Source organism: Helianthus annuus, chromosome 15, assembly GCF_002127325.2.
Source record: "Helianthus annuus cultivar XRQ/B chromosome 15, HanXRQr2.0-SUNRISE, whole genome shotgun sequence".
Taxonomy (NCBI): domain Eukaryota; kingdom Viridiplantae; phylum Streptophyta; class Magnoliopsida; order Asterales; family Asteraceae; genus Helianthus; species Helianthus annuus.
Window position 1 is genome coordinate 123,718,169 of NC_035447.2, and position 13,915 is coordinate 123,732,083.

The 13,915-nt window shown below is 35.6% G+C and overlaps 1 protein-coding gene across 1 annotated transcript in view; it reads right to left on the minus strand.

The window, feature by feature from the left end:
• Nucleotides 1-244: 244 nt before the first annotated feature.
• The window catches only part of LOC110912400 (receptor-like protein kinase FERONIA), a 31,215-nt gene continuing 17,544 nt past the window's right edge, over nucleotides 245-13,915 (minus strand). Inside the window, exon 5 of the mRNA XM_022157094.2 lies at nucleotides 245-2,309. Coding sequence (XP_022012786.2) covers nucleotides 344-2,309 — 1,966 coding nt within the window. The 3' untranslated portion in view covers nucleotides 245-343. The remainder of the gene's footprint in view (nucleotides 2,310-13,915) is intronic.

Consider the following 13,915-nt stretch of genomic DNA (forward strand, 5'->3'; position numbering starts at 1 on the left):
GATAACTAGTTTGTAGTTACAACAAAAATGGTAAGATATAATATTTAGACATCTATTTATATTTTGTGAAATCGTAATAAACAATTTATTAAGTGTTTGACAAGTTTAGTTATTAAATAATTTGAAGTTTCTAACATAAAAGACATTGGATAACTAGTTAGATAACTAGATAGTAGTTATAACAAAAAAAAAAAAAAAGGTATGGTAAGCTATGATATTTAGACATCTATTTTATTTTGTGAAATCCTAATAAACAATTTATTGAGTATTTGACAAGTTTAGTTATTACATAAGTATGAAATAATACGGTATTTATGTGAAAATAAATAGTTCACTTTACAGTTTACACATGATCACCATCAGTTTCCTCAGCAGCTTCTTGTAGTTCCAATGCAAACTCTAGTCCCCAAACCACCTCTTCCATTGCAGGTCGCTCGCTCCCTATCTCATGCAAGCAACTACTTGCCACCTCTCCGAACTTCCTCAAACACCGAGGAGCGATCTCACCGCTTAGATTTGGATCAATGATTTCTTCTAAGGTTCCCTTTCGATGGCAACTCTTGCCCCATTCTGCCAAATTCACTTGCTCGTCTCTCACTCGTTGAACGATAGCAGGTCTTGCACATAACACCTCTAAAAGAACCACTCCAAATGAGTACACATCAGACTTCTCTGTCAGTTGTTTGGTCCGGCAATATTCAGGATCGATGTACCCAAAACTTCCCTTCACCAGCGTGCTAACATGTGTTTTTGATGGATCTTTTGAACCTAGCTTTGACAAACCGAACTTAGAAACCCAATTCTCATCCAGTAAGATATTTGTGGACTTGACATCCCGATGAATTATCGCACGCTTTTCCATAGAGTGGAGATAATTCAAGCCTTTGGCTGCGCCAATGCAAATATCAAGACGTCTTTTCCATGACAGTGGAGGTTTGCTCGTGTTGTAGAGATGTTCTCGTAGAGTCCCGTGGGCCATGTAATCATAGACAAGTAACATCTCTCCATCCTCTACACAATATCCAATCATGGACACTAGATGGACATGACCTATTTTATACAATAGCGATATTTCTGTTAAGAATTCATGAGGACCCTGGCTAGATGAAGGGTTGAGGCGTTTGATTGCTACGATTGTTGTAGCGTTGTCCATGTACCCTTTGTACACCTTACCGAAACCTCCACTACCAATGCTACAATTGTCATTGAATTCATCTGTAGCCATTTTGACTTCTTGTAGTGTAAAACGACGGCAGCGAAGTATTGTATCACTAGAAGTTTGACCCCATGATGACTTATTGGTTGTGGTGCTATGGTGTTTTACTCGCCTTTGTCGTCGAAATACTAAAAGAATTAAAATAGACAGTAGCAAGACTAAACATCCTCCAACAACTCCAAAAATTGTGGAAAATGGCGGATTCTTCTTCTCCCCTTTTGTGGCCGACAAAACGCTTGGCTGTAGGTGATCAGGACTAAGTTCCGGGTTTGGGCTTGAAAGACTACCGTTCACACTCAGCTTGAATGCTTCCAAACCGTTTAAATAAGCATCAAGGTATAGTTCAGAGCTGGGGTCAGGATGCATTGCAAGCCACAAATCTTGCTTGCTTTGGTGGCCACCATTACTGTTGACAAATACCATGTAATCCTTGAATACAGGATACCCACTACCTTGAGTCCAGCAGAATACATCAGCATACTGCTCAGCTGTTTGATTGTTGATAAAAATTCTAAAACGCACATCACCTTTCTTTGTGTATTGTGGTATGATGTTGCAAAAATGGAGGCGGAGCATGTAATAAAACCCAGAATCAACAGGAAGTATCCAAGTCAGATTGTACCTGTCAGACTGATTGCCCATACTCCTCTGGCTTTGATAAACTAACTCAGGTGCGGTATAATTGGGCGTCTCCAATGTATACATGATTGGACTATGATAAGTAGGCCTTAACCCAATTGCAGCTCCAAATATGTAGACTTCATCTTGATCCCATGACGTGTACATACCAGTATCATCGTTACCAGGTATTCCTCCTCCACCCATGTTTAGCCTGTAAACATTCTCAAGCGCCGTGTCCATATTAATAAAGGGTCCTGTATACCCATTAACGTATTTCGGCATCTTGGCTTTAAAATACAAATGTTCAGGCATTGAAACAATTTCAATACCATTGATGAAGGCGTATGCGTTGGGTGAGGGTGTAAAAGTAACATTTAAGATTTGTGCATCTTTTACATAGATGAGGAATTCTTTGACAACATGAGACTTTGCCATAAAGGAGGCAGCCAGGAAAGCGCTGAAGTTGGTTAATGTTAGACGATTAATTATAAGATTAGATTATTCTATTATTATTATTATTATTATTAGTCAAGTTAATTTACTATCCTAAGTTTTATTTTTGACAGTTATGGCCATGATTTCTGTATACATATATATACGATTGTAACATGACATTATGTGCTATCAATTCATTTTTATGAACCAGAATATCATCATTCTTCGAAACCCGAAAACCGGAAATCCAACATAGTGGTATGAGAGCCACATCGATCCAAATTCACATCCGCGAAATCACAAGTTACGATCAAAACATGAATCAAGTTCAGGGAATTCAAACTCAAATTCCTAAACTTACTGGACAAAATTATTATCACTGGCATATTCAGATTAAAGTCTTGTTCGAATCACAAGAATTATGGAATATTGTTGATGAAGGAATACAAGAATTGGGAGCGAATCCCACTGAAGAAGCAAAGACGGCACATAAGGATGCAAGCAAGAAGGACAGAAAGGCTCTACATATCATCTTTCAGTCGGTAAATGATACCATATTCGAAAGAATTGCATTAGCGAAATCATCATACGAAGCCTGGAATATTCTACATAAATCTTACCGAGGAGAAAACCGGGTAAAAACTATTAAACTTCAAACTCTTCGTTGTGAATTCGATGCATTAAAAATGAAAGAAGGGGAATCGATTGAAGAATATTTCAATAGAGTAATCCTTATTGTTAATCAATTACGAATGAATGAAGAGAAAATCAGTGAACAACGGATCGTAGAAAAGATATTACGTAGTTTGACTCGAAATTTCGAGTCTGTGGTGATAACAGTGGAGGAAACAAAGGATCTGGAAAATGTTACAACCGAAGAATTGATGGGCATACTTCAATCTCATGAATTGAGATTGAAACGTTATGAAGATAATCCAACAGAACATGCATTTCAAGTACAGAATTCGAGTCAAGATCGATTTAAATCCTCAAGAAACGAAGGAGGAGGAGGGAAGGGCCGTAATAAATACAGGGGCTGGAACATGAACACGATCCGTTGTTATAACTGTCAACGGTTAGGGCACACGGCCAGATTATGTCAACGTAAAGAAGAAAGTGAGAGGACAGACAGCGCGTTGATTCATCAAGACGAAGAGATCAACGAACAAGAAGATACAATGTTTATGATTTTCAATATGGAAGAGTCAGTAAATGAAGACTGTTGGTATCTGGACAGCGGTTGCAGTAATCATATGACGGGAAACAGAAGTTTATTCATCAATCTGGATGAATCCGTGAAGAAAGAAGTACGGACAGGAGACGATAAAAGGCTGGAAGTACATGGCTGCGGTGAAGTATCTATACAAATCAAAGATCAGGTTCGTAAAATACCCAATGTATTTTACGTAGAAGGTTTGAAACACAACCTATTAAGCGTGGGGCAACTTATAAAGAAAGGATATAATGTTTTGTTTCATGACAATAAGTGTATTATCAAAGATACAAGTAAAGAGGTCATCGGAGATATCAAAATGACTAGCAATAAGATGTTTCCCCTTCGTCCGAATAGCGACTTAAATTTTGCAATGACAATGACAGTGAAAGATATGTCATCACTTTGGCATAAAAGGTATGGTCATGTTAACATGGACACGCTAATAAGTATGGGAAATAAGTAATTAGTACTCCGCTTACCTAAGATTATGAAAAATGAGAGAATTTGTGAAGGGTGCATATCAGGAAAACAGGCAAGAAAACCATTTTCAAAGAAGATCACATGGCAAGCTGACAAGCCCTTACAATTAGTACACTCAGACATATGCGGACCCATGAGGACTGAATCGATCGGAGGATGCAGGTATTTTATTACCTTTATAGATGATTTTTCAAGGAAAACGTGGGTGTTCTTTCTTAAGTATAAATCAGAAGCACTACACTATTTCAAAATATTCAGGGCCTTGAATGAAAAGCAATCAGATCACTTAATTAAGACACTGAGAACTGATCGAGGAGGAGAGTATTGTAGCAAGATGTTTCAAGATTATCTGAAGCAAAATGGAATACGTCATCAACTCACAAATAGTTATTCACCACAGCAGAATGGGGTAGCAGAGAGAAAAAATAGGACATTGATGGAGTTAAGTAGGAGCATGATGTATGTCAAGCACTTACCAAATTGTTACTGGGCTGAAGCAGTAGCATGTGCAACCTACATCCTAAATAGAACAATCACGAAGACAAGACCCAACATAACTCCTTATGAAGCATGGAATGGAAACAAACCCAATGTGGAACATTTAAAGGTATTCGGCTGTCTAGCCTATGTACACATACCCAAGCAACATAGAGACAAGTTAAACGAGAAAACTGAAAAGATGGTGTTTGTTGGGTATAGTGAACATAGTAAGGGATACAAACTCTATAATCCACAAACCAATAAGATCATCATCAGTCGTGATGTTACTTTCGATGAGAACAGGAGATGGGATATTAATTCTGAAATGAGTGATGTTCCCTTGGTTGTAACTGACTCCGATGATAGCGAGACACGAGAGGACAGTGAAACAAACAAGATACAAGGAACAACAACAGCCAGCGATCAGCCGGAACATAGTGCTGCAATACCTCAAGAAGAAGAAGAACTGAGTCAAGAAGCACAACAGTATGGTGATGTCTCTGCAGCCGAGCATTTACAACAGCATGAACATGAATTAACTTCTTCAGATTCTGAGAATGAAACCATCCGAACGAGAAGTCTAAATAACATATATCAAAATACACGAGAGCTTACAAATGCTGAAACTTTACAAAAGTATAACGAAAGGCAGGTGGTGAACTTTGTACTTTATACTAGCACCGATCCTACATCATCTGAAGAAGCTGAGAAAGACTCGAGATGGAGGGAAGCAATGGATAAAGAGATGGAATCAATCCATAAAAATCAGACTTGGGAACTCGTAGATCCTCCAAAACATCAAAAACCAATTGGTGTTAAATGGATTTACAAATCTAAGTATGATGAAAAAAGCAATGTTGATAAATACAAAGCCAGACTGGTAGTAAAGGGATACAAACAGAAGTATGGGATTGACTATCAAGAAGTATTTGCCCCTGCGATCAGATTCGAAACAGTCAGACTAGTATTAGCACTCGCGGCTCACTATGAATGGCATCTTCATCAAATGGATGTTAAAACAGCATTTTTAAATGGAAAATTGGAGGAACAAGTGTTTATAGAGCAACCTCAAGGTTACATTAAAAAAGGAGAAGAAAAGAAGGTATGTTTTCTCAAGCGAGCCCTATATGGTTTGAAACAAGCCCCTAGGACATGGTACAGTCGAATAGATACATATCTTGTTCAAAATAGATTTAAGAAGTGCATATATGAACACACACTTTACGTTAAGGACACTAGTGAGGGAAAGATCATAATATGTCTTTATGTAGACGACTTTGATCATAGCAAGTAGCTCGATGGAATTGATCTTAGAATTCAAAATGTCGATGAAAAGGGAATTTGAGATGACAGACATGGGTCGTCCACACTACTTCCTAGGAAAGGAAGTATCATATAACAATGGGAATATCACTCTCACTCAAAAGAAATACATGAGAAATTTATTGGATAAGTACAACATGACACTGTGTAATACAGTGTCTACTCCAATGGAATATGGATTAAAGCTATCCAAGGATGATCCAGAAGATTTTGTAAATGAGGGAGTGTATCGCAGCCTAGTAGGAAGCTTAATGTATCTCACCAATACTATACCAGATATTATGTTTGCAGTAAGCAAAATAAGTAGGTTTATGGAATGCCCAAAGAAAAGTCACTGGGAAGCAGCAAAAAGAATTTTGAAATACATCAAAGGAACTCAAGATCAAGGAGTTACTTATTCTAAAGGAAAAGGAAAACATCTAGTAGGGTTTAGTGATAGTGATTATGCAGGAAATGTTGATGATAGCAAATGTACTTCGGGATATATATATTTCACTTAGGCTCTGGTCCTGTATCTTGGCAATCAAAGAAACAAAAGGTAGTGGCACTGTCCTCAACTGAGGCTGAATACATAGCATTATCTATGACAGGATGTCAGGCTCTTTGGATCAAAGGGATACTAAATGATATACAGGGTAAAGAAGAATACTCGGTTTCAATATTCTGTGATAATAAATCAACTATCTGTCTAGCCAGAGATCCAGTGTATCATGGTAAAAGTAAACATATACGAGTCAAATATCATTTTATCAGGGACTTAATCAAGAAAAGGAAAGTAGAAGTTGTGTATTGCACAACGAAAGATCAGATGGCAGATATTATGACAAAGGCACTTCAACCAAAGGATTTTATACGCTTGAAGCAGCTGCTGCGCATGAACCAAGAATAATCCAATTTACGGGAGGGTGTTAGACGATTAATTATAAGATTAGATTATTCTATTATTATTATTATTATTATTAGTCAAGTTAATTTACTATCCTAAGTTTTATTTTTGACAGTTATGGCCATGATTTCTGTATACATATATATACGATTGTAACATGACTTTTCGACCACTTTGGTTAGTCAAAGTTCCGTTTTGGAACACTCCAAACTTTGGTCAAACATGTGTTTCTATTGTTCATTTTATACGATGTAATCTTTCAACCTCGAGTTTTACCTTCGATTTCTATTTTCACGCGCACAACATATCGAACCTTTTCGATACATTTATATATGCATTATTTTCATATAATTTAAATTCATATTCCTTGTAACAACTAGTGGAGACGTATCATCGAGATTGGAGTGATTTCCTTACCTTGACGATTAACTCCACTCCCTTTAAAAAAAAAAAAAAAAACGACCTCACCAACGAGCTAGGGGTGATTCCTTTACCTAGGTGATCGTTTCCAAAACGCCTCTTCAAAATATCTTATTATGCAAACTTGATCATACTTTATACCCAAATTGCTTAATGTTATTCAAAATACCCACTCATACCGATTTTAAAACACATTGTTTTATCAAACGTACTTCTTATTCTACAATCTATTTTCACTCAACTCTTATACGCGAAATTCATAATCATGTCTTAAAACGTTTTAATTGCTCGAACTTCAAAAACTACCTATCAATTTAATCGGTTCAATGAAACTCTTGCCCATGAACTTCATATTCGACTTAATCACTAAAACATGCTCACCTTCTACTTTTAATCAAAATCCAACCAACCCTTCTCAAATACTTATAAGATCTTATAGAAGTTATATGATTGTTTTACCAAATACCCTTTTCAACATCAACAAATCACTTGTTACTTTTTTTTTATTTACTAAGTCCTTTTTTGCTAAATTTCTCTTCTAAGGATCCTAGTTTTCACAAGAACCTCCTAAATTCATAATTTCTTATTTGATGAAACGAACTTACTTTTTAACGAAAACCTTTTTCCTACACCAATTTACAAAACACGCGGGCAAGAAGTCTTCATGGGAACCGACAATCTTTGACTTACATGAACTTTTTTTTTTAAACAAAAGTAGCATTTCAATCATTACAAAAATACATTATGCTTAACCAATTAGCACTTTATATCCTCTCACATATACAACTATATTCTACCCTTCCAATCAAGGTCAACCTAATTTTGATTCGATAAACTCAATGTTTCATTTAAACAACTATACATGCATATCATCGTACACATTTTGGTCGATACCTCGCGATAACATCATTTATATCATTCGTATTTACATACTCGACCTTTTGAATGTTTTATACACTTAGATCCGTGGTGTCCCAACAAACACTATATACGCAATATTTATTTTTCATACCTACACCTATGTTCATACGTTTTATGCTTGTACTTATACGCATACTACTTATACGTTTTACGCTTCTACTTGTACACATACTACTTACACGTTTTATGTTTATGCTCATACATACATGCGTATTCATACTTAAACTTATGCTCATACTTTTATCCTTACTCATGATTCATACATTCGTACCTATACGCGAGCGTAACCCGAGGGATTCGCTTGCGTGGGTCCCACACATACTTAAACATGGACTTGCTTATATACTATATCCTTGTACGTGCACATTCTAAATTTTTATGTATACCCCGATTCATACGCAACTAGTACAAGCTATGCGGATCATGCGACGATCAAAATAATCACGGGTGCACACGGGATTATAGTGATAGGCGTATGAGAACCATAGAGTGTGCTACTGCGTATGGTAATACACGGAACGTGACATGACACCGAAGACGAAACGGATGTAACATGGTCAAAACATGGTGGATACGCCGCTGGTACTTCCTATATATAAGTGTTTTCACCATGTTACCAAACTTTCGTAAAACGTGCCATGAGAAATTCAGTGTTTTGCAGACCTTTTTGAACCTTTTATATGCTATGTGAAAAAAAAAAACTATATGCTTGCATTCATGAAAACAGCTTTCTTTAAGCAAAACATTATGATCAAGTCTCGTCTTTTCTTAATCTATTCTTTCTTTTGAACCTATAGAAGTCTTTCTCTTAGATTTCGAGGACGAAATCTCCAAAAGTAGGGGAGACTGTAACATCCGTCAAAATCGACCCGTTTAAAAAAAAAATCGAATCCTAACCTTGAACAAACGAAAATTTTCGTGAAATAAACAACCGTTGAACGATTTTTATTCCAAATTCAATTCTTTTATAAATACGATTTCTTATTTAATTATTGGTTTAATTAATTTGTTAATTAGTATTGTTATGATAATAAAACCATTATGATAATAATATTAATTAGCTATTAAACTTAGTTAGGCTCATCAAAGGTTTCAAAGACGCTTGTAAACGAGGTTATTAAAGTTAGTTTATTTGAGGAAATATAACTTAAACAAAATTACTCTACCTAATCTATTAACCTCTCATAGTTAAGTGACAACTTGTGCATTTATAAGAAAATAAAACAAGATTAATTTTTGTTTTGTTTCAATTCCATCCTCTTTTACCGCCAACCCAACTGTAACCTAACCTCTAAGTTTTAAGTTGGCATTAATTTAATTTCCTTTTGAAAACCAACCATGACGCCTAACTACTTTTGACAGCAATGCAGACATAAAGTTTCAATAAAATGCCGTTCCCGATTTCTCGATCACGCGTGCTCTCTATTTTAAAAACAATCATGAACTGGAACCTTATTATAACCTTCATACAGTTCCCATAACCATATATGTATATACCATCGCACACTTTGTGCGTCATCGGCACGTCACTGGAGTTTGGAGCACCCGAAACGACTTGAAAACTTCGTGCGATCACATATAAACAGGCGCGGAGTTTATTCTTCCCGTTACCCCACCCGCGAGGACATCGGAGGGCCGCCGGAACGTGAAGAGGACACCGGAGCCAACCGGGTTTCACGTCGAAGTTGAACTCACCATCGCCCCACTGTTCGGTATACTTTCTTGCTCATTTCGTTTTTCGTTTAACCTTCTATTACTTTCACTCGACATCGTACACGATTTAAACAACAAAATATTTTGAGTTCATAATCAACAGTTTACGTATATTCTTTTCTCCTTTGTATGTATTCCTATCCTCCTTTCATTTTAATGTTCATACTGTTTACATCCAAGTCAATAGAATGAAAACAAAATGTTGTGTTTTTGTTTATGTCGTTGTTCTTGATCTGTTGTATTATGGAAGAGGTGACAATGTAGCAAGTATTCAAGTTCAAAGGAAATAAAAAAAAATCCAATTCCACACTAAATAATATTATAGTTCAGTGGTGGGTTCGAGTCCCGTTTTCGTTTTTTGACGCTGCAACTTAAATCCTTTTTATAAAACCTGATTATGTAACATCGTAGGCGTCTCAAGTTCGATCCCGGTTCGGCCGGTTTTGATCATTTTTTTATGTATTCAGTTTATAATTTCTGTTTTACATATATAGTAAAGCCTTATTCAAAGTGAATAATTATTAATTAATAAGTTCCCTTTCGTTTCCTTTAAAAACTTAATCAACGCAAGTATCATTTTCATTTCATTCTTTTATAATAAAAATCTCTAACCTAAATAAATTGTCAATTTTATTTCCTTTTTATAACAATAAAAGTTGATAGTGACATAAGATATAATATACAAAGTTATTAATCCATAAACGATAAATATTAGAATCATTTACTTTAAACCAATAAATAATGAGTTCGTTATGTGATCTTAAATATCTAGGATAATCGCTCTTGTTCGTTCTCTTGGATTTTTCCCTATCTTTACTCGTGCGATAATTCAAGGAATTCTCTTACGCAACCAATGTGAGTATACTCGTATTCCCCCTTTTTACTTTTACCACTTTTGGGGTGTAACATGTTTATCTATCAACTTACACATGAACATTTTGCTTAAACACATGAACATTCCTATAACATGCTTGTATACGTGATGGCTTGATGCTTTAAACTTGGATTTATCTTATGTGTTGAATTTATCATTAACTTCGTACGAGCCAAACCGTGACATATGTAGCGCTATAGGATTAACGACCCGCCCCTTTATCTCGGTAATGTCATGAGCATATTGCGTTTCCTTGGTTTGATATGTTAGACACATACCATATTTAAATGTTCATCTTGAATCACATGCTTGCTATGAGGAATTGTTTAAAACTTATCTTTTGCTATGTATGTATCAAACTTGTATACTCGCCTTTGCTTTTGCATTGAATTATTTTAAACATATTACAGGTTGATGAGGATGATGCAAAGAAAAGAAGTAGCGTTGATGCCTAGATACACATATAGACATTAGGGTTTAATATGTTGTATCAATTTTGTTATGTTGTTATGTTATTTTTGTTAAACTTGGTTTATTTGAAATGTTGACAATTTATCTTATGAAATGAAATCGGATTATTTAAATACTTGTCACAATTATTATCGTTATGATGTCTGGAGCAATCTTCACACTTCGTCTCATCCCGATGTTTCCGCCATTGGTTGGGGTGTGACAGATTGGTATAAGAGCCATAACTATAGGGAATTAGGAAAAGTAGGAATGCTTTAACCTAGTCTATAGTTTTAGAGCTTTATTCTCATGGTTTGCTTGAAACTACTTGACATGCTATACTTGTTTTATTATGTATTAATACTTGTTTTATGTGCTAATACGTGTTTCATTGTTCGATTATTTATGTGCTACTCTTAACTTGTTTTTCGATGTGTTAATATTTGTTTTATTGTCCCACTCTTTATGTGCTATTCTTGGTATGCTTTCTGATGTGTTATACTTGTTTGTTCATTCCTTTAACATACGCTCTTCCTTATACATTTTACTCGACTATTCTAAATTCACAAACCCTCGTAATACACAAACGAGACGACTTCACCAAAATAGGCGTGAAACCCACAATTTGGTGAACAACTCTCAAACCATCTACTTTTCTTTTTACATGAAATTCACCATTATGTTAGGAGTGAAATCCTCACCTTGATGGAGAAATTCAAATTTCAAATTCTAGTGGACCCTCGTTAAAGTGTCGAAATTAACTTTTGACCGGACGAGTACCAACCACACTTGGGATACTAAATCGCCAAGTTAGGGGTGAAACCCGCACCTTGTCGAGTAGTTCCACTCCTTGATATTTTTTTTTCATAAATCCCGCCAAGTCTCGAAATTTCAATTGATTTGGGACATGTAGTAACCGGAAGGGTAAATACCGTTAACCGACTTGTCGGCGAGAGTATTTTACCTATTAGGCCAAAGCATGCTCCTCAAATTCAAAAGACTTTTCGACCACTTTGGTTGGTCAAAGTTCCGTTTTGGAACACTCCAAACTTTGGTCAAACATGTGTTTCTATTGTTCATTTTATACGATGTAATCTTTCAACCTCGAGTTTTACCTTCGATTTCTCTTTTCACGCGCACAACATATCGAACCTTTTCGATACATTTATATATGCATTATTTTCATATAATTTAAATTCATATTCCTTGTAACAACTAGTGGAGACGTATCATCGAGATTGGAGTGATTTCCTTACCTTGACGATTAACTCCACTCCCTTTTTTTTTTTTTTTTTTAAAAAAATGACCTCACCAACGAGCTAGGGGTGATTCCTTTACCTAGGTGATCGTTTCCAAAACGCCTCTTCAAAATATCTTATTATGCAAACTCGATCATACTTTATACCCAAATTGCTTAATGTTATTCAAAATACCCAATCATACCGATTTTAAAACACATTGTTTTATCAAACGTACTTCTTATTCTACAATCTATTTTCACTCAATTCTTATACGCGGAATTCATAATCATGTCTTAAAACGTTTTAATTGCTCGAACTTCAAAACCTTACGAAGTGCTACCTATCAATTTAATCGGTTCAATGAAACTCTTGCCCATGAACTTCATATTCGACTTAATCACTAAAACATGCTCACCTTCTACTTTTAATCAAAATCCAACCAACCCTTCTCAAATACTTATAAGATCTTATAGAAGTTATATGATTGTTTTACCAAATACCCTTTTCAACATCAACAAATCACTTGTTACTTTTTTTTTATTTACTAAGTCCTTTTTTGCTAAATTTCTCTTCTAAGGATCCTAGTTTTCACAAGAACCTCCTAAATTCATAATTTCTTATTTGATGAAACGAACTTACTTTTTAACGAAAACCTTCTTCCTACACCAATTTACAAAACACGCGGGCAAGAAGTCTTCATGGGAACCGACAATCTTTGACTTACATGAACTTTTTTTTTAAACAAAAGTAGCATTTCAATCATTACAAAAATACATTATGCTTAACCAATTAGCACTTTATATCCTCTCACATATACAACTATATTCTACCCTTCCAATCAAGGTCAACCTAATTTTGATTCGATAAACTCAATGTTTCATTTAAACAACTATACATGCATATCATCGTACACATTTTGGTCGATACCTCGCGATAACATCATTTATATCATTCGTATTTACATACTCGACCTTTTGAATGTTTTATACACTTAGATCCGTGGTGTCCCAACAAACACTATATACGCAATATTTATTTTTCATACCTACACCTATGTTCATACGTTTTATGCTTGTACTTATACGCATACTACTTATACGTTTTACGCTTCTACTTGTACACATACTACTTACACGTTTTATGTTTATGCTCATACATACATGCGTATTCATACTTAAACTTATGCTCATACTTTCATCCTTACTCATAATTCATACATTCGTACCTATACGCGAGCGTAACCCAAGGGATTCGCTTGCGTGGGTCCCACACATACTTAAACATGGACTTGCTTATATACTATATCCTTGTACGTGCACATTCTAAATTTTTTTGTATACCCCGATTCATACGCAACTAGTACAAGCTATGCGGATCATGCGACGATCAAAATAATCACGGGTGCACACGGGATTATAGTGATAGGCGTATGAGAACCATAGAGTGTGCTACTGCGTATGGTAATACACAGAACGTGACATGACACCGAAGACGAAACGGATGTAACATGGTCAAAACATGGTGGATACGCCGCTGGTACTTCCTATATATAAGTGTTTTCACCATGTTACCAAACTTTCGTAAAACGTGCCATGAGAAATTCAGTGTTTTGCAGACCTTTTTGAACCTTTTATATGCT